Source organism: Colobus angolensis, unplaced genomic scaffold (assembly GCF_000951035.1).
Source record: "Colobus angolensis palliatus isolate OR3802 unplaced genomic scaffold, Cang.pa_1.0 Scaffold190, whole genome shotgun sequence".
In the NCBI taxonomy this organism is placed as follows: Eukaryota; Metazoa; Chordata; class Mammalia; order Primates; family Cercopithecidae; genus Colobus; species Colobus angolensis.
The window spans coordinates 8,334,131-8,356,139 of record NW_012115044.1 but is presented as its reverse complement, the minus strand read 5'-3'; the positions used below and the strand labels follow the sequence as shown (position 1 = coordinate 8,356,139).

General features: G+C 33.9%; 1 protein-coding gene across 1 annotated transcript in view; it reads right to left on the bottom strand.

The window, feature by feature from the left end:
- Positions 1–692: 692 nt before the first annotated feature.
- Positions 693–22,009, bottom strand: part of LOC105510749 (syntaxin-binding protein 5-like) — a 314,922-nt gene continuing 293,605 nt past the window's right edge. Inside the window, exons 13-18 of the mRNA XM_011940656.1 lie at positions 20,604–20,751; positions 19,635–19,702; positions 9,412–9,452; positions 4,746–4,963; positions 2,535–2,707; positions 693–822 (exon numbers count right to left, since the gene is read on the bottom strand). Coding sequence (XP_011796046.1) covers positions 693–822; positions 2,535–2,707; positions 4,746–4,963; positions 9,412–9,452; positions 19,635–19,702; positions 20,604–20,751 — 778 coding nt within the window. The remainder of the gene's footprint in view (positions 823–2,534; positions 2,708–4,745; positions 4,964–9,411; positions 9,453–19,634; positions 19,703–20,603; positions 20,752–22,009) is intronic.

Sequence of the window (22,009 nt, the reverse complement as noted above, 5' to 3'; positions counted from 1 at the left end):
GCGCGGTGGCTCAAGCCTGTAATCCCAGCACTTTGGGAGGCCGAGACGGGTGGATCACGAGGTCAGCAGATCGAGACCATCCTGGTTAACACGGTGAAACCCCGTCTCTACTAAAAAATACAAAAAACTAGCCAGGTGAGGTGGCGGGCACCTGTAGTCCCAGCTACTCGGGAGGCTGAGGCAGGAGAATGGCGTAAACCTGGGAGGCGGAGCTTGCAGTGAGCTGAGATCCGGCCACTGCACTCCAGCCTGGGCAGCAGAGCGAGGCTCCGTCTCAAAAAAAAAAAAAAAAAAATCAAATGTAAGGTCTAGAACTGAAAAATAATACCATCAGATTAGACACAATTGAAGAGGGAGTTAGTGAACTCGAAAGGATAAGTCAAAAGAAAGTATCCAAAATGAAATATAAAGAGAAAAAAAAGACAGAATATAAAAACAAACAATAAAGTATAAGTGTAATAAAATCCCAACAATCTCCTACTAACATCAAAATTGGGAACACTATCATAGATTTGACTTCAAGAAAGAACAAAAAAACCACAATGTTAATTTAAATTATTTTTCTTATATATTGTTTAATTTAACAAAAATCCAGCTGAGGGCTTCTTTTCATTTTTAGGACTTGAGCAGCGAACATCTAAAAAATCAAACATATTAGCTAAATAATATATATCAGAAAAAAGTTTAATTACTTACATTCCATATGCTGAGCTTACAGCAAGACTAGTAATCTGTTGTGGAGGTTCACCATCCACCCACACCAATTGAATAACAAGTTCTGCTTGATATCCTGGAGGCATTCGCACTGGCCGTGTCTTAACACTTTAAGAGCAAAAACAATCCTATTATACACAGTTTAAATAAACATGGTCAAACTTATCTTGAGAATTTACATAGAATCATGCTATGGAAGTATACAATACTAGGCATTGCAGGCAGCATGCAGATGGACGGTGCCTTCTAGCTTTCTCAAAATGCACTGAGTCCTTTATGATTACTTAGTTATTTCTTTATGTGGCTTTTCAGTCAGTTAGATCGACAACTTCAACTGGCCTTTATCACTTCAATTTTTTATTTTGAGAATATTAAGTTATTTTTATTATGTAATTATTTTTCTAATGTAATATATGTTACATATATACCAGTTATAAAGCATAACAATAAAACAAATGACCATTAACCTACCCTCCAGTATAAGAGTTCAATATATCTAGCATCTGAATTCTTATTTTCCTTTAAATCTAATATCCTTCTCTCATACTTCCCAACCAACCAATTATCAAATACTGTTGATGCTACTTTCAAAAAATATATCCATGAGCTAAAATTTTATGATGACGTTTCCTCTTTGTAGATTTTCCTCCCAGTAATATTTGCTCATATTTCCTTCTTTTTATGTACTTCAAAAGAAAAGTTTTGAGAGGACAATCAATGATTACAAAAGGATAGCATCTGCTAATTGTATGAATTTTGCCCCTAAAATCTTATCTCTAAATTTTCCATAAGCACATCTGTAAGAAATGGGAAAACTAGCTGTCTAAAGTTTTTTGAGTGGCAAATGTAGATATGCAGCTCAAAGAAATTGCCTGCTTGGGCTTAATTCTCCAGTCGGCTAATACTAGAAATATTTGGTTTGATGGTATAGAAGCAGTAAGTAGTAATTTATACTCTACTACTAAAAATCATAAAAACAATAAAATATTACTATGGGCTTGTTAACTTTAGGTTTTATTGAACATGATGCAAATCTTTGTTTAGTTTATTAATAAATAACAGTTTTAAAAAAGAAAGATTATGCAATATACTAGCAATCATGAGAGAAATTCTTTTTTCTAATATAGAACTCTTGTAGTAGATAGTAAACCTGGTTTTCTTTTTGGTTTCAAGAAAGCTAAATAAATTACATAAACATACTTTTAAAAATTATCATTATTATTTTTTTGGAGACAGGGTCTTACTGTCACCCAGGCTGGAGTGCAGTGGCAGGACCACAGCTCACTGCAACCTTAAACTCCTGGGCTAAAGTGATTCTCCCGCCTCAGCCTCCCTAGTAGCTGGGACTACAGGCATGTACTATCACACCCAGCTAATTTTTAAACTTTTTGTAGAAACAAGGTCTTGCTATGTTGCCCAGGCTGGTCTCGAACTCCTAGCATCAAGCATTCCTCCTACCTCAGCCTCCCAAAGTGTTGGGAATACAGGCGTGAGCCATCACACCCCATAAACATACTTTTTCAATTGGAAAGTACCAAGCAAGTGGCCAAGTTTCACTTCCTGCCAAACTTCCTATTCTATCAAAGCAATGTTTTCTTTAGAGTCCTTCTGGGAAGGAAACATATAAATAAGTAAATGAAGGATGAAAATATTATGCCCTCTTCATGGATGTTCAAAAAAAAGACCAGAGTAACCCCTGAAGAATTGTAGATCACTTGACAACAACTTGATAATTAGAGAAAATTAATTTTATTTGTCACAATTTCAAAGACCTATGATTCACATATAAAACTGTTTTAAAATTTGGTAGAAACTCTTACTTGAGGCATGGGATACTGTCCTTTGTTACTCCTTCACTGGCAACAGTGTTAGTGCTCCCAGAAAGACTCCCTGAAGAAGGAAGCTGGGCTGAGAGATCTGGAAACGGAGGACTTGTTTCTGGTTCAGGGGTAATAATATCTTCAACATCATACTGAAGTCGTACCTCTAATGACTTAAAAAAATCAGGTTTAAATTTAATGTAAGCCACAATAATAATCATTATTTTAATTTAATCTAAGTCATAATAAATGATCACATTAAAATACCTGATAACTTTTTAGGAATCATTCACACAGTTTTTTTCAAATTAATAAGTTCAATACTATTTATAGTAAAGTTGAGCAGTATCTCATACTAAATCAAATAGTTAATTATATGGAATATTCAATGGCAATCACAAAAAATGTAAATTTTTAAACTTCAGAATTAAAAGAAAAATAACTCAGTGAAGATAAAGTTTTTATATAATCACTATATTTTACGATATAGTATAAATTACAATTTGATATGTGATAAAATAAAATGAGAAGTTGGTTATGGTTATTCCAATGAAAGAAATTAAACTTTTTTCATATACACACACAAACATTTATGTGTGTGTGTAGTGTGTATGTGTGTGTGTGTATAAAAAAATTACTTGTTTAAAGTATTTAGTATAAAAAACTTTCATTGCATTTTTAACTTTGCATTAATTCACTAAAAATTTTCCAAAAGAAATTCCATATTTTTGGTTGGTTGTTTCATTACCTTGGCTTTTGTTTAATTTAATTAGTTGATCAGAATTAGTTGATAAAAAGCATATAATAATTTATATAGGAATAAAAAGGTGACCTAAAAACCTTTTTTAAACTAAAAAAGTTTTAAAACTAAATACTTTATGAATGCATAAAATACATTAAATGATTTAATTAGAGCTGATTTTATAACACATATTTGCCTTATAATGTAAAAGTGAGCATTTTTGAGATTGAAAACAATTACTTACAAAAATGTCATTATGGGACTATTACCAAAATTATTGCCATAATTATTTTAAAACTATAGAAAAACCTCTGGTGGTGACAATACAGTTACCAATTATTGAGTGCTCACTAAAGTAAGGACACTATTATAATGTCTTTATACAATCCTCACAAGAACCCTATGAAATTGGTATCTGTATTTCAAGTTTATTTTTATTTTCCATTTTCCCATTTTATTTACACAGGGAATTGTACACGTGATGAAACTGAATCATAGTTACATTCTACTGCTGACTTACGACTTGCTCAGAGTCACACAGATATTTAATGGGAAAGCCAGAATTAAAACCTAGGTTTATCTAACTCCAAAGCCTTGGCTTTTAGCTACTATATAATAAAAGGGTGATATTAATTTTAGCTGTTGAGGTAAAAACACTTACACACAGGCCTATAGTAAATAATCTTTATATTCTGGTAAAAGGGGAAAGGTAGAGAAGGACAATTGTTTACAGGTGGCTTCATTTAGAATTAATTTATCCCATAAAATCATTATTCTTTTGAATAAGTGAAGTATTTCATTGATTTAAAAATTAAGATTAGGTAAGTTTGCCCCATAATTAGATCCACCCCATAAAAATGTTGCTACATAGAAAATCATTAAAAATAACCTTATTGTAGCTGAGAAATAACCATGTATGGCAAACAGTTGATGAGAAAATACAAATCAGATAAACTTAAAAATTAATAAAAGTATAGAACAAAGAAAGCCTGCATTAATTTGATTTTTATACAAAATAAATCAATAACTACAGGTATAAAACCTATACATTTTATTAGTATATATAGAAGAATATATAGGTATATATTCCACAATATATACACATTTCACACCATCATGTTGTAGAGTTGACTTATTTTGGCCAGGTAGCTGTGACTACATAAAATCAAAGAGAAAAATGAGAAAATTGTGACATGTTCAATTTGTAACAAGATTAACTTAAAATACTAAGCTTGTTTTGACATTGAAAAAAATACTAAGGTTTGATAGAGAATTGTTTTGGCCTTTTAAGCCAAACCATTTATTAATATGTTATAGTAAGTAACAATAATAATTTAAAATCCTACGAATGGTATTACTGACCACATAGTGCACACTTCATGGAAACTATACCAAGTAGTAGTCAAATCTATGATAATAGATTTCTTTTAATAACTGTAAAAGTGAAAGTTAAATTTTAAATAACTTACCACTATTTCTGTTGTAATTTCATGTCTGCTGAATTTATAAATTATGACATATGCAGAGACTCCTGATACACAGAATATTCTGCTCTCTGGACACCAGTAAATCATCTGAATGGCAAATGGGTCTTCCTCTACAATTTCACATGTTTGTTTTCCTTCTCCGACCTTCTGTTTTTCAAACACTTTTGAAGTTTTTAGCTTGTACAGCATCTGCAGAGTTACTATAAGACATCGAAGCACAGTTATCTTCTAATTTAAACTTAACTCTTAGATGTTATTAAAGCTTTACCAATATATTTGTTAAACCACAAAAGTAAACCTAAGTAGACAAAGTGAATTACATTTATCTAGTAAGCATTTAATGCCACGCTTTCACATAGTACAGTAGCTAGAGGGAGACTACAGGGAAAAAATAAACATTTCTTGAATATGTACTACATATCAAAGAATATATAGTTGCTTTCTTGAGTCATTCTCAGAAAAGTCTCATGAAGGAAGTATTTTAATCATTATTTATTGATGAAAATATTGGGGCTCAGAAAGTCTAAAATGGGAATACTGAAAATAATTCTTCCCTAGTGGAGACTCCTCAATTCTTTATCTCAGTTTTCCCCTTTCATTGCTAGATGAGAGGGTGATGGTATTCCTAGAGGGTTTACTCCTCTCAACAAATTTTTAGACACTCCTTGAGATAAGAAACATTGTAATTTACCAGTTAGCAATATTGGGAGTCCAAGAATCTGTAACTATTTAAGAAGGGATCTTTTCTGAGTGGCTCTGTGTCAAGAAAGAGTCAGATATAATCTCCTAAATTGTGTTTGTGAACTGTTTTCAAGAATATTTGGGGGAATATTTTTCCATTGGAGACCAGATGATAACTCTATAAAAGAACTATGATTCTACAAAGGATCCTTGAGTAAAGTTTTAAATATGAGTCCTGTGAAAAGTGCATCACCTGACTCTAATAATGAGAAACATTAGTCAAAACGAGACTGAAGGAGATTCTATAAAATAATTGGCCTGAACTCCTCAAAAATGTCAATGTCATGAAATGAAGACTCAGGAACTTTTCCAGATTTTTTTTTTTTTTTTTTGAGACGGAGTCTTGCTCTGTCTCCCGGGCTGGAGTGCAGTGGCCGGATCTCAGCTCACTGCAAGCTCCGCCTCCCAGGCTTACACCATTCTCCTGCCTCAGCCTCCCGAGTAGCTGGGACTACAGGCGCCCGCCACCTCGCCTGGCTAGTTTTTTTTTTTTTGTATTTTTTAGTAGAGACGGGGTTTCACTGTGTTAGCCAGGATGGTCTCGATCTCCTGACCTCGTGATCCGCCCGTCTCGGCCTCCCAAAGTGCTGGGATTACAGGCTTGAGCCACCGCGCCCGGCCTTCCAGATTTTTTAAAACTCAGAACATACAATGCCTAAATGCAAAAATAATCCTGGATTTTTTTTGTTGTAAAGAATATTAATTTGCGGCCGGGCGCGGTGGCTCACACCTGTAATCCCAGCACTTTGGCAGGCCGAGGCGGGCGGATCACCAAGTCAGGAGATCGAGGCCATCCCGGCTAACGCGGTGAAACCCCGTCTCTACCAAAAATACAAAAAAAAAATTAGCCGGGCATGGTGGTGGGCGCCTGTGGTCCCAGCTACTTTAGTCGGGAGGTTGAGGCAGGTGAATGGCAGGAACCCAGCGGGCGGAGCTTGCAGTGAGCCAAGATTGCACCACTGCACTCCAGCCTGGGCGACACAGCGACACTCTGTCTAATATATAAATAAATAAATATATACATATATATACACACACATATACATACATATACACACATATATACACATACATATATCTGTGTGTGTGTGTGTGTATTTGCAAAAGCTGAATAAAATCCGGAGATTAGATAATAGTGTTGTGTCAGTGTTAATCTACTGGTTTTGATGACTAAAGTCTGGTTATGTAAGCAAATGTTTGTAGGAAATACACACTGAAGTATTTAGGGGTATGTAATGTGTCTCCAACTTACTCTCAAATGGATAAGAAAAAAAGCTATATGTATATATGTACATGTGTGTGAGAGAAAAATGTGTGGAGGAAAGAGAGAAAGAGTAAGAGAGAGAGCCGGGGAGAGGGAAGGAATATTTGGAGAATCTGGTTGAGAGGTATAAAACATTTCATAGTACTTTTTTTTTGCAATTTTTTGTAAGCTTGAAATATGTCAAGCTAAAATAGATTTTTTAAAAAATGGGCAAAGGATTGTATTGGGTGCTATAGCCTGGCTTCTGAGGTCAGGATATAATTTATATGATTATTTATGTTACATGACAACAGTAAAATGATATTGCAGACATCATTAAGGTCCCTCATTAGTTGACTTCGAGTTAATCAACAAAGAGCTTATTCTTAACAAGTCAAACCTAATCATATGGCCCCCTTAAAAGAGGGACTGAGGCCCTCCCTGAAGGTAAAGAGACACTCTCTCTTGCTAGCTTTAAAGTAGTAAGCTACCATGAGCTCTGAATGTGCAAGAAAATAAGTCTGCCAACAATTACAAAAGCTTGGAAGAGAACCTTGAGTCTCATGAAACCGCAACCCCAGCCAACACCTTGATTACAGTCTTGTGAGACCCCGAGCAAAAGACCTAGCTAAGGTATAATCAAATTCCTAACACACAGAAACAGTGAGATGATAAATGGGTATTGTTTTAGGTTGTTAAATTGTGATAATTTATTACTCAGCAATAGAAAACTAAGATACATAATAATATAAACTCAATTATTCAAATTCATTTTGCTTTCTGTATTAGACAGTGTTTCACAAAGTTAGCAAACTAAGTGATTTTTTTAGACATCCATTAAGTTGGAGATTGACCTTGATTACAGTAAAAATATTAAACATGCTGCAATCATTTGCAATTTATATTCAAAATGTGATAAAATATTTATTTAAAAACTACCTTCTCAAAATATTACTATGCATGCTTAATGGTGTTATTCACTCTAATAATTAAAGTGTTAAAGTGTTCTCTACATTTAATTTAATTAAATTAATTAATTTATTTATTTTATTTATTATTATTTTGTTTGGAGACAGAGTCTTGCTCTGTCACCCAGGCTGGAGTGCAGTGGTGCGATCTCGGCTCAGTGCAACCTCTGCCTCCTGGGTTCCAGCAATTCTCCTGCCTCAGCCTCCTGAGTAGCTGGGACTACAGGTGCATGCCGCACACCCGGCTAATTTATATATATATTTTTTTTCTTTTAGTAGAGACGGGATTTCACCGTGTTGTCCAGGCTGGTTTCGAGCTCCTGAGCTCAGGCAATCCACCTGCCTAGGCCTCCCAAGATGCTAGGATTACAGATGTGAGTCACCGTGCCCGGTCCTCCACATTTTAAAAGCCAAAAAGTGACTTTGAGGTGTTGGGAAAGGAGCATTGGCATCACTATGCAATGAATTTTGTTCCGGGAACAAACTCAAGTTTGTATGAAAAGATTCATCAACAGAAAGTCTGTTGCCCTTTGAAGTTTCTCTTTAGGCACTTGCTTTTTATTATGTGAAATCAGAAGGGGACTTTAGAATGCATGAGTTTAGATCTTTTAATCCTTTTCTCTTGCTGATAGTTTGTTTGCTTGTTCAAGGGACTCTACCTTGTGGGCTAAGAATATTGTCAATGTTCAACCTTCTCCCTCTGCTTGTGTGTTTATTGTAGTCTTCCTCAGAAGCTATTCATTTCTACAGCTTCAAACATCATTTTTATGCTGCTTCTTCATTTGTTTCCATTTCTAACTTTTCTCCCTACCTGCTGGATATTTTTACTTGAATTTTCTGGTTTTACTAAAAAATTCAAAGCTCTCTTATATTCCTTCTTTCCAAAAGAGTTACCTACATCTTCCTGGTTACTCATATGCAGAAACTTAGAGTCACTGTTAACTTGTTCTTCACTCCTATTCCTGTCAAAAGTTAACTATCTTCCAAAACTCACACTAAATGTTAACTCCATCAAAATACCTTTCCTGGATCTACCAGGTCTCAATAAGACTCTCTCATTTCTGATCTAAATAATCTGCATTTAGAGTTCTTACATTGTTTTCCCTATAGTTATATATGTGCATTTCTTTACCTTTTCTAATGAACACAATTTTTCTGAAGGGTATATGTGAGTATAATGAAGTCTTAAGTATCTTTGCATGTCCTTCAACATTGAGCAGAGTACCTTATTTATTCTCTAAGTTACATAATTCTCAAGAATTTAAAAAGAGTTGTTACAGTTATCAAATCATTTGATCTTTGCAGGATGTGGTAGATGAGTGGGGAAGAAAAGAGAAGACTGGGGATATAAGCACTTGGCGAAGACCACACAGGTAGGACGTGAAGGAAATTCCTCGAACAGAGTTAATCTGACAAAGTTTGGTACTTTTTCTGATGTATCATGCCTCTTGTGGATATAACAGGTTGCTGACAAAGAGTGACTTAGTCTTGTTTACCTTATATTACAGAAGAGAAGTAAAGTAGAGATAATACTTTCAACTGATCTAACAATGTAGGTAATGGATTTTTGTAACACAGCCACATATGTATGCTAAAAATATATCTGAAATTTTAATTGCCCAAACTAAAAAGTGGTAGTTGGCTATAAGTAAATACTAAGCAATTGGTTTCTGTTGTACAGAAACTTGAAACTTACTTGCAGAAGCATCCCAAAATTTTATTGATCCATCTGCATGACTAGATGAGAAATAAATTAGCATTAATTAAAGTATACTAAATAAAAATCACCATCACTCCAAATGTACAGAAACTTGAGTTACTGTTGATACAATTTTGATTCAAAAATACCACGTTAATGAAAATTAATGTATGCTAAACCATTTCTAAGCTTAAAACAATGGTTCATTTCTTAAACAATATACTAAAATCTAAAGATTAGAAAAAGAACAATAATTCCTTAGACTTTACTGTAAAAAGATTATATGTGTAATGGAGAGCAATGAAAAATGGCCTGTGGAAAGTGAACAACATATTTTCATGTAAAATTATTTATATTCAATAAAATGATAATTTTGATATTAATATAAATATGAATTGAATATCGTAGCAAAATTGAAGTTAAGTTTCAAAATATAAAAGCAAATCACCAAATGTATCTAGAGTTGCATCATTATTTGGTAATAATCAAATGTCAATTCTATAAAAACTCATCAAGAAAATAGAAGAAGATATAATACTTTCCAACACTTTTGATGAAGTCAGCATTACCCTCACACCAAAACCACACAAAAACATTACAATAAAAGAAAATTACAAACCGATATTCATCATGAGAATAGGCATAAAAATTGTCAACAAAATATTGGCAATGCAAATCAAGTAATATATAGAAAGGATAGTACATAATGACTAAGTGGGTTTTCTTAGGAATGTAAGACAAACACTTAAAAAATCAACTACCATATTAAAATTCACCATATTGACAGATTACAAGAGAAAATCCATATAGTCATCTCAATAAATGCAGAAAAAGCATTTGACAAGATTTATCACCCATTCCTAAAAAAACTTTCAGTAAACTAGGAACAGAGGAAATTTCTATAACCAGATAAAAGGTGTGAAGGAACAACCTACAGATATCTCCTAACATACATAATAATGAAAGATTGAATGTTTTCCCCGAAGATCAGGAACAAAGCAAAAATATGTTCACTCTCACCATTCTTATTCAACATCTTATTGGAGGTGTTAAGCACTGAAATAGGGAAGAAAAAGAAATAAAAGGCATACAAACTAAAAGGGAAGAAATAAAATTGTTTCTATTTGCAGATTTTATGGCTACGTAGAAAATCCTAGAGATTCTACACAAAGGATACTGGAACTCATAAATGATTAGCACAATTATAAGACACAATATCAATATACAAAAATCAATTGTATTTCCATGGAATAGCAATAGACATTTGGAAATAACAAAATAGTACCACTTACGACAGTGCCAAAACCAAGAAATAGATAAAATCTAACACAGTTTGTGCCAGATCTGTATGCTGAAAATTGTAAGATGTTGACCAGAAAATAAGGCATTAATAAAAGGAGATATATGTTATTGATAATTGTATCACTTATTAGATGTTTGTTCCCCTAAATGGCATATACATTCAGTGTAATCACAATTAAAATATGGTAAAGCAATTTTTTGTAGAAATAAACAAACTGATGGTCATACTGCCCAAAGCAATGTGCAGATTCATCACTATTCCTATCAAACTACCAGCATCATTCCTCACAGAAGCAGAAAAAAAACTATTCTAAAATTCATATGAAACCAAAAAAGAGCCTGAATAGCCAAAGTAATCCTAAACAAAAAGAACAAAGCAGGAGGCATCACACTACTCAACTTCAAACTATACTATTAGGCTACAGTAACCAAAACAGCATGGTACTGGTTCAAAAACAGACACATAGACCAATGGAACAGAAGAGAAAACTCAGAAATAAAGCCTCACACCTACAACCATGTGACCTTTGACAAGGCTGACAAAAACAAACAATGGGGAATGAACTCCTTATTCAATAAGTGGTGCTGGGATAAGTGGCTAGCCATATGCAAAATAGTGAAACTAGACCCTTACCTTTCACCATATTTAACTCAAGATGGATTAACAATTTAAATGTAAGACCTCAAACTACTAAAATACTAGAAGAAAACCTAAGAAATACCCTTCTTGATATCAGCCTTGGCAAAGAATTTATGGCCAAGCCCCCAAAAATGATTGTGATGAAAGCAAAACTTGACATGTTAGGACTAATTAAACTCAAGAGCTTCTGCACAGCAAAAGAAACTATCAACAGACTAAACAGACAACCTACATAATAGGAGAAAATATTTACAAACTATGCATCTGACAAAGGTCTAATATCCAGAATCCATGAGGAACGTGAACAAACCAAAAAGCAAAAAACAGATAATCCCATTAAAAAGTGGGCAAAAGACATGAACGGACACTTCTCAAAAGAAGACATACAAGCAGCCAATAAACATGAAAAAATGCTCATCATCACTAATCATCAGAAAAATGAAAATCAAAACATGACCAGGCACAGTGGCTCACACCTGTAATCCTAGCACTTTGAGAGGCCGAGGGGGGCAAATTATGTGAGGTCAGGAGTTCTAGACCAGCCTGGCCAACATGGTGAAGCCTTGTCTCTACTAAAAATACAAAAATTAGCCAGGCATGGTGGCACACACCTATAATCCCAGCTACTTGGGAGGCTGAGGCAGGAGAATTGTTTGAGCCCAGGAGACAGAGATTGCAGTGAGCCGAGATCATGGCACAGCACTTCAGCCTGGGCAACAAGAGCGAAACTCCATCTCAAAAAAAAAAAAAAAAGAAAGAAAGAAAGAAAGAAAGAAAATCAAAATACAATAGGATACAATTGTACAATAGTCAGAATGGCTATTATTAAAAAGTTGAATAGTAACAGATGCTTGTCAGATGGCAGAGAAAAGAGAATGCTTAAACATTGTTGGTGGGAATGTAAATTAGTTAAGCCACTACTGAAAATAGAAAGCAGTTGGGAGATTTCTCAAAGAACTTAAAACAGAGTTACTATTTGACCCAGCAATCCCATTACTTGGTATATAAACAAAGCAACATAAATCATTATACCTAAAAGGCACATGCACTCATTTGTTCATTGCCATGCTATTTACAATGGCACATGGAATCAACCTAGGCACCCAACAACAGTGGACTGGATAAAGAAAACATGGTACATATGTACCATGGAATATTACATAGCCATAAAAAAGAGTGAAATCATGTCCTGTACAGCAACATGGATGGAGCTGGAGGCTATAATCCTAAGTAAGCCAGCACAGGAACAGAAAACTAAATACCACATATTCTCACATATAACTGGGAGCTAAACATTAAGTACACATGGACATAAACGCAGAAACAACAGACACTGCGGACTACTAGAGCAGGGAGGGAGGGAGAGGGATTTGGGTTGAAAACTACCTGTTAGGTACTATGCTCACTACCTGTGTCTAATATGCCCATGTAGCAATCCTGCACATGTACCCCTGAATCTAAAATAAAAGCTGAAATTATTTTTTTAAAAGAAAAGAAACTAGATTAGCCAAAGCAATTTTGAAAACTAAAAACAAAGTTGGAGACTCAAACTACATAAGGTTTAAGTCTCACCCTAAAGCTACAATAAAGTTTTTGTGCTACTGGTGAAAAACAGACATATACATCAGTGAAACATAGTAGAGAGTCCAGAAATAGAACCATATTTATATGGTCAACTGATTTTTTCTTTTGAGAAGGGGTTAGTCACTGAGTGGCTTACTCTACTTTGTTAATAGCTTTATTCAGATGTAATTTACATAACTATAAAATTCAACCACTGTGAGTGTACAGTTTGATAATTTTTAGTAAATTTACACAGTTGTCACATTGACATCATCATCCAGTTTTAGGACATTTCTGTCACTCCAAAAAATTACTCATGGCAATATGCAACCATGTTTCCCATCCCCAGCAGATCCCCAATAATCTACTTTCTGCCTAATATAGATTTTTTTTTTCTTAGAATGTTTATATAAGTGGAACCCACATAATATCTACTGTTTTTGTGTCTGCATTTTTCACTTAGCATAATGTTTTTGAGGATAATCTTTCTTACATGTATTAATAATTTGTTCCTTTTTGTGGTTAAATAGTATTCCATTGTATGGATATACTCTATTTACCCCTTCACCAAATGATGAACATTTGGGTTGTTTTCAGTTTTTGGCTATTACAAATAAAGACTATGAATGACTTTGACTTTGCATGTTTAATTATAAACTTACAGATATTTTTAAACTTTATTACTAAAAATAATCTGCAGGATGTTGGTCTGAGACTCTATGTACCCTGACAAAATTTAATTCTATTTTATTTTTCATCATGTAATACTTGATATGAAAATAACAATGTATATAACAGATTTAATATACAGAATATAATTGTATTGGAACCACTCAGCCAAAGAACTAACATTACTAATAACTTGCATCTACAGATGGTGGCCTAACAGAGCAGTCCCCAACCTTTTTGGCACCAGATACAAGTTTTGTGGAAAACCACTTTCCCACAGACAAGGGTGGTGAGAGATGGATTCAGGGTGAAACTGTTCCACCTCAGATCATCAGGCATTAGTTAAGATTCTCATAAGAAGTCTGCAACCTAGATCCCTTGCATGTGCAGTTCACAATAGGGTTCATACTCCTATGAGAATCCAATACTGTCCCTGATCTAACAGGAGGCAGAGCTCAGGTGGTAATGCTCACTTGCCTGCCACTTAACTCCTGCTGTGTGGCCTGGTGCCTAACAGGCCATGGACTGGTACTGGTTTGCAGCCCAGGGGTTGTGGACCCCTGGCCTAACATATCACTTATCCTGGAACAAGGTCCATGTGTGCTTAAGCAGAATGTTTTTCTCCTATTGCTAGGTGTTTTGTACATCTGTTAGGCCCAATTGTTCTTGTAGTGTTTTTCAAATACCCTGTTTCCTTCTTGATCTTTTGCCTAGTTGATCTATTAATTATTGAAAATGTGGTATCGAAATATACTACTATTATTGTGTTATTCTGTTCATTTTTTCAATTTTGTCAATGTTTGCTTCATGTATTTTGATGCTCTGCTGTTACATTCATATGTATTTGTACTTTTTATATCTTTCTGTTGGATTGATTCTTTTATTATTAGGTAATGTCTTTCTTTGTCCCTTGTGAGTTATTGACTTAAAGTCCAATATAAATGTGTTCATTTCGTTCTCTTTTGGTTACAATTTGCATGGTATATCTTTTTCTATCCTTTCACTTTCAACCTATGTGTGTCCTTAAATCTAAAGTGAGTTTCTTGGAGGCAGCATATAGTTCTACTTTTTTCAATCAAGCCATTTTATGTCTTTTGATTAGGGAGTTTAATCCATTTACATTTACCATAATTATTGGTACAGAAGAAATTACTAATGCCATTTTATTATTTTCTATATGTTATGTGGTTATTTTGACCTTCTTTTCTTCTCTTGTTGGTTTCCTTTGGGTTTCATTTATATTTTTGTTTAGTGACATACTTTTATTCCTTTTTCATTTTCTTTTGTGAATATTCTATAGGCATTTTCTTTGTGTTTACCATCAGGATTACATAAAACATCTTCTAGTTATACCGATCTATTTTAAACTATAACAACTTTAACTACATACAAAAAATCTACTCCTTTACATTCACCCTCTCTTTATGTTATTGATGTCACAAATTACACATTTTTATATTTTGTATCTATTATCATAGTTTTATAGTAATTGTTTTTGTTTAAATTATATGCCAGAAATCAAAGTGATTTATCCACCACCTTTACAATATTGCAATATTCTATATTTGTCTATACATTTAACTTTACCAGAGAGCTTTTAAGTTTTTGTATGCTTTGGTGGTGTTGTCTAGTGTGTTTGTTTCAACTGAAGGAACTCTCAGCAATTTATGTAAGACATGTCTAGTGTTGATGAATTCCTTCAATTTTTGTTTATATAGGGAGGGCTTATTTCTCCTTCATTTTTGAAGTTGGTTATGCCAAATATAGTATTCTAAGTTGGTGGGGTTTTTTTTTCTTTCAGCACTTTGAGTATATTATCCCACTCCCTTCTAGTCTGCCATGCTTCTGCTGAAAAACTTGCTGACAATCTCATGGGGATTTCCTTGCATGTGATAAGAATTTTTCTTCTTGATGCTTTCAAGATTTTCTTTTTGTCTTTGATTTTTGACAGTTTGATTATAATGTGTCTCTTTATGAGCTTCTTTGGGTTCATATTATTGGACTTGCTTAAGCTTCTTGAATTTGAATTTCCATTTCTTTCCTCCAACTTGGGAAAATTTTGACCATTATTTCTTCAAGTAAGCTCCCTGCTCCATTCTCTCTGCTCCATTCACTATTTCTCTCTCTGTCTGTCTCTCTATCTCTCTCTCTCTCCCTACCCCTTCTTAAATTCCCATAATGTATACATCAGTCCACTTGAATGTGTTCGTAAGGCTCTTACGCCCTCTTCTTTTTGTTCCTCTGACTCAGTAATTTCAAGTGACCTATTTTCCAGTTCACTGATTCTTCCTTCTGCTTGGCCAAGTCTGTTGTTGACACTCTCTAATGAATTTTTCAAATAAATTATCGTATTCTTCAGATCTAGAATTGTTTCTTTTTAATAATTTCAAACTCTGTTGATATTCTCATTTTGTTCATGCATCATTTCCCACATTTTGTTTAGTTTTCTATTTGTATTCTCTAATATATTGAGTTTCTTTAAGATGATTATTTTGAACTCTTTGTCAACAGATTTCTGTTTCTTTAACCCTTTTCCCATTTAGAATAAAAAAGTACAGCTTGCTTCCAGTGCTCGTTTAATTTTACATAAACACACTTCTTGAGGCTGAAGAAAATCTGACTGGTTTTCAATGTGAAAATAAAACATGAAAACTGTTCCTGGAGTTATTTCTGAACAGAACTAACATCAGAATAGTCTATTTCAGAAAAAATAAATTCAGCAAATGAATCCTCAGCCAAAAACTGTACAAGAATGATGTTACCTTCACACGTAGGAATGCTGTGTTTTCTAGGATATGACATTTTCAGTGATGGAGAATTACTATATTTTGTAAATGGAAATACCACTACTAAAAACAGAATGCTATAAATACAATGATGTCTTTTATTTCCAAAGTCAATATACTAGAGTGATACAACAATAATAATAAAAGTAAGATATTTTGAGGTAAAGTTATCTTGGCATAAATGTCATAGCTGCAAGTGCTACCAGTGAGTATTGTTGGGACAAATAGGAAAAGGGTTAAAATCAGTTACTGGATTTTTTTTTTTTTTTTGTCTCTTTGATTGGGCCATGTTTCCCTGTCTCTTTGTATGCTTTATTTTTGTTGACTTTAATATGAAAAAGTAGCCACATCCTTATGGACTGACTTTGTACAGGGGACATTTTTCATAAATCAGTTCAGGTAGAGATTCTAAGAGCCTCTCAAACCTTTTATGGGAATATGTCTTCTCTGGGCTTGTGCATGTAATTCCTAACTAGTGAAGTTTTCCAGTTTCTTTTTCAGGAACTTGTAGCATCTTGCTGCCTCTAGTATCTGTCTGAAATACTGCAGGTTCTCTGATGCTACAAGCCACTGAAATATATTTTGCTCTCAGTGGCACCCAGCTATGCAGAGTATGCCAGATCTCTATCAGATGATACAGAAATTAGTCCCTTGAGCAGCCACTATAAATCTAGAACATTGCATATATCTTCCACTCTTTTCTTTCCCTCAAAAAGATGAAGCCATGAGTTGCACTTTTCCTCCTAATTGTGAGCTGTGCCAGCTGGGAAAAAGGACTGATGTTGCTGAAATGCCACGCTTTTCTTACCCATTTCAGTGTGACCAGTCTTGGCTTTGAGCTTGTCTGGGGTACTGTGACTTCCTAAATAGTTTCTGAAGTTATCATAATGGCTTTTTGGACCATATATTGTTGTAAAGTGAGTGTATCTGTGGAGAACAAAGTCTAGGGCTTCCTATTCTGTTACCTTGCTGATGTCACTCTCAATTAATTCTTTTTCATAGTTTTTTTCTGTCTTTTTACTCTCAAATTGTCTATGCTGTTATATTTGAAGTGAGTGTATTGCAGATAACATATAGCTGGTCATGTTTTTAACCCACTCTATCAATCTTCATATTTGTATGGAAGTATTTAGACCATTTATATTTAATATAATTATTGATATGTTGGGGCTTCAGTAAACCATATAATTTTTTCTGCTTTTTTTCCTGTTTCCTCTTTTTCTGCCTTCCTGTTACTTGAATTATTATAGTGCTTCCATTTTGATGTGTCAGTAGTGTTTTTAAGTACACCTCTGCATAATTTTTAAAGTTTTTTTAGGTATTACATTGTATCACAGCTTATCACATTCTACCAGTGTCATCTTATTACCAGTTCAAGATATATAAAAGCCTTAACTCTCTTTACATCTTTTTATCCTCTCCCATTTATAATTGTGTTAAATATCTCCTCTATACACATTTAGAACCACACCAGTCAATGTGATTATAGTAACATCAGACACTGTTACTATAATCTTTGCTTCAACCATAAAATATACATTTAAAAATTCAAGAAATGGAAAGCCTATTGTATTTATCCATACTTTTGTTATTGTATTATTTCTTCCTTCTTGATGAACCAAGGCTCATTTCCTTTCTGTGTAGGGAACTTCCTGTAGTTACTTTTTTAAAGGTAGATTTGGTGTTGAAAAATTCTCTTAGTTTATTGCATATGGAAATGATGGATTTTGATCTTTATTTTGCCTTAATTCTTGAAGGATATTTTCATTGGGTATAGGATTCAGGATTGATAGTTCTTTTCTTTCAGTACTTGAAAAATACTCACTTTTCCTTTTGTCATTCAAACTGGTTTGGCCCTATAGGTTAGATGTCATTTCTCTATTGTGACTTTCCAGATTTTTTTCTTTTAGTATTTGCTGCTCAGAAGTTTGATGATAATTTATCTTGGTATAGATTTATTGGGGTTTGCTCAGCTTCTGGAATCTGAAGGTTCATGTTGTTTTGCTAAATTTGATAAGTTTTCAGCCATTATTTCCTTAATACTTTTCAGTCCCACCCTTTCTTCTCTCCTTCCTCATTTATTTCTGTTGACACAGGGAAGGGGATAGGGAACAGTAGCTACTCATTGCTGCTGGGCAGTGGTGAGAATTCTAGCTCCCCACTGACACCACAAAAGAGGGGTTTCACCCCATGATTCAAAGCCCCAGCTCCCCACTTTGCTTTATCTGACACTCTGGGGAAGTTGGGGTACCTCATTATACCTTGACAAGGGTGAAAGTCTAAGCTCTCCACTTGGCCTTTACTGGAGTGAGTTGGGGTGGGGCCACAGTTGTGTGTGTGGGAGGAAGGTATATATGTGTGTGTGTGTGTGTGTGTGTGTGTGTCTGTGTGTCTGTGTGTGTGTGTTGTTAAACCTAAGTAGAGAGATTATTTTCTAAATGTTTTCTGTCTTGATACGCTGCTGCTTTCTTCATTCCATGGCTAAAGAGAGCTAGATTTTGTTTGGAATTTTCATCTGTGTCCATTCACATTTCTAGGTTACTAGCTTCTTTAGCTCTAATTCTGGGATATATGAGGCAGAAAGAAAACTTAGGGAACTGACTTCCATGTCATTCTTTAAGACTTAGGGGTCCTACCCGGTCTGACGCTTCTTCACATTTCCTAGTCATCTTAAGTTTATCTTATATATAATATCCAGAGTTTTTAGTCATTTAGTGGGAAGAATAGGAAAAAGTATATTTACTCTATCTTCCCATTAGCAGAACCCTTATTACCTTTTAAATCTCATATTTATCATTAGCTATGTCTCTATTTTTGTTCCTAATATTAAAACAACAAGTGGGTTGTCATACAAAGAAGTGTTATTTCTGGTGCTGTAAGTTTTGAGAAATATTTAAAATAACCACCTCGTACAGATATAGAGCAGTGATTCCTGAATTTGGCAGAAATAGGTAAGTGTTTGTAAGGGCCTTTGTAAAGCTAATATTCTGTGATTTCCAGTGAAGACTAGTATCTCATGACTTCCCCACTCTGACTTTCTCCTGGTGATATAATCTATGCTTTCTTTTTTGTTATTATGTTTCCAATGGTTTGATTATATCCTCTGTCAAGATGAGAATCTTTGGGTAGAAGCAATGTCTTATATTTTTACTTTTACGTAAACTATTATTCTGCATAGAACACAATTATGGAAAACTATCAAGACTCAGTAAACATCTTCTTGTTGATGAATTAATAACTCACAAAACACATCTACTTACCCAGTAATAATAATTTCTGGATATGTTTGTGCTCCAAGGTTCCAAGCTCCTCCACTGATTGGCCACTCCTAAATAGATTATCCAGAAAGTATATATATATATATATTCAAATGGCTTAGAAATTTAAAATGAAAATAGCTTAAAATAATGATAAAAAGTTCACTTAAACAAACTAACTATAAAATAATCAAGAATGAAGTGTGTAGCTGTCTTTTAATTTTTTCATTGAACAAACACGTCTAAATGCACAATTCCATCTCCCTTAAAAATATAGATTTTAATCAATCTTACCATTTATATAAACAAATCAAAGAAGTATTTTTAATTGTACAAATACAGTGTTGCTACATGTGTCATATAGTCTGTGTACCACCAAACTACTGTGGTGCCATTTAACATAGAAGCTATGTAAATAGTGTCTCTTGAAGTTGTCCATCCCAACAGCCCTGGGAAAATAACAGAAATCATAATAGATAATCTGTTACAATTATAAATAGTTGAATCTTGTAGTGAACTATAACAAAAAATTCTAGAATATTATTTAACAAATGACTTTTAATAATTATGTTTCCTAAACCATTAATTAATTAATTATAAACTAGGAAGACTTGAGTCTTTTTGTTTTCTTAAAACATAAGTTTTCATCTAAAATAAAGCTTATATCTTATGACTCAAATATATATTAGTATAAGTACATGCTTAGTATATAAATGCACATAATAGATAAGTATATCAGTATATAATTATATACCTTCTGTATAAGAAATTATATTTCTGTAGGCTTAAAGCTAAGTAGCATTTAGAAAGTTTGAATTTAAGAAGTTATGTCTTTAATAGACGTTGGCTTTTAAATTAGAAATAATTTAGTTCAAGTCCTCCTATACGGAATGTAAGAAAATAAAGCAATGGGAAAAAGTATGATCATGTGATATGAATACAAGAAAAGTTATTTATAATTTCTACTTTTACCTTATTACTGTATCCTTGTTTTTTATGCTTGACTCCTATAGAATACAGTACTAGAATCAAATCCGGAGGACAATCTGCAAAGTATGCTGTGCATGTAACTGGTGATTCATGAATGTCCATGGGATATGGATTTTCAAAGATTGGAAAACTAATAGATAAAGACAATATATCAGTGTTATTTTACAAAGAAAAAATAGAAAATAATTTTGATAAAGTAAGCCCTAAAATGTCTCTAAACGTTTACTATAAATTTCACTTGTTTTTTAAGTACCATAAAACAAGAATTGTATGAACAAAAATGATCTTTTTGTAACAGTAATTTATAAAATATAATATTAATGCTAGTAAAATTTTATTCAAGCTCGAAATTTACTTCTCATAATTCTAACATTCCACAGTGGCATTGCTTTGCTAATATAGATACAATGAATTCTATTAATCTGAAACTATTATATAACAAGTTTACTTAGTTAATTCATTAAAAATAAACTAAGCACTTTACTTATATACAATGGTAAACATTTATTTCGTATCCTTATAAATATTAAAATATAAATAAATTTTGACTTTCTTTCAATGGGGGTGCTATGGTTTGGATGTTTGTTTGTTCCCTCCAAATCTCATCTTGAAATTTAGTCCCCAGTGTTGGAGGTGGAGCCTAATGAGAGGTGTTTGGCTTATGGGGCAGAACCCTCCTGAATTGATTAATGTCCTGTCTTGGAGGTGAATGAGTTCTCCCTTTTCGTTCCTGTGAGAGCTGGTTGTTAAAAAGAGCCTTGAGCCTCCTCCTTCTTGCTTGTTTCTTCTTTCATCACGTAATCTCTGCACATACCAGCTCAGCTCCCCTTCACCTTTTGCCATGAGTGAAAACAGCTGAGGTTCTCACCACATACAGATGCCCAATCTTGCAAACAAAATAAACCTTTTTTTTTTTTTAAATTACTAGCTTCAGGTGTTCCTTTATAGCAACACAAAACAGACTAAGACAGAAAATTAGTACTGAGGAACGGGGTGTTGCTATAAAGATACCTGAAACTGTGGAAGCACTTTAGAAATGAGTGATGGGTAGAAGTTGGAAGAGTTTGGAGAGCTCAGAAGATAAAAAGATGAGGGAAAGTTTGGAACTTCTTAGAAATTGGTTAAGTAGTTGTGACCAAAATACTGACAGAAATATGGGTAGAAAAGGCCATGCTAATGAGGTATCAGACAGAAATTAGGAACTTACTGGGAACTGGAGCAAATATCCCCATTGTTGCACTGCAGCAAATATCCCCATTGTTGCACTGCAGCAAAGAACCTGGCTGCATTGTTGCACTGTAGCAAAGAATTTGGCTGCATTGTGGAAGGCTAACCTTAAGAGTGATGACCTTGAGTATCTGGCAGAAAAAAATTCTAAGCAGAAAAGT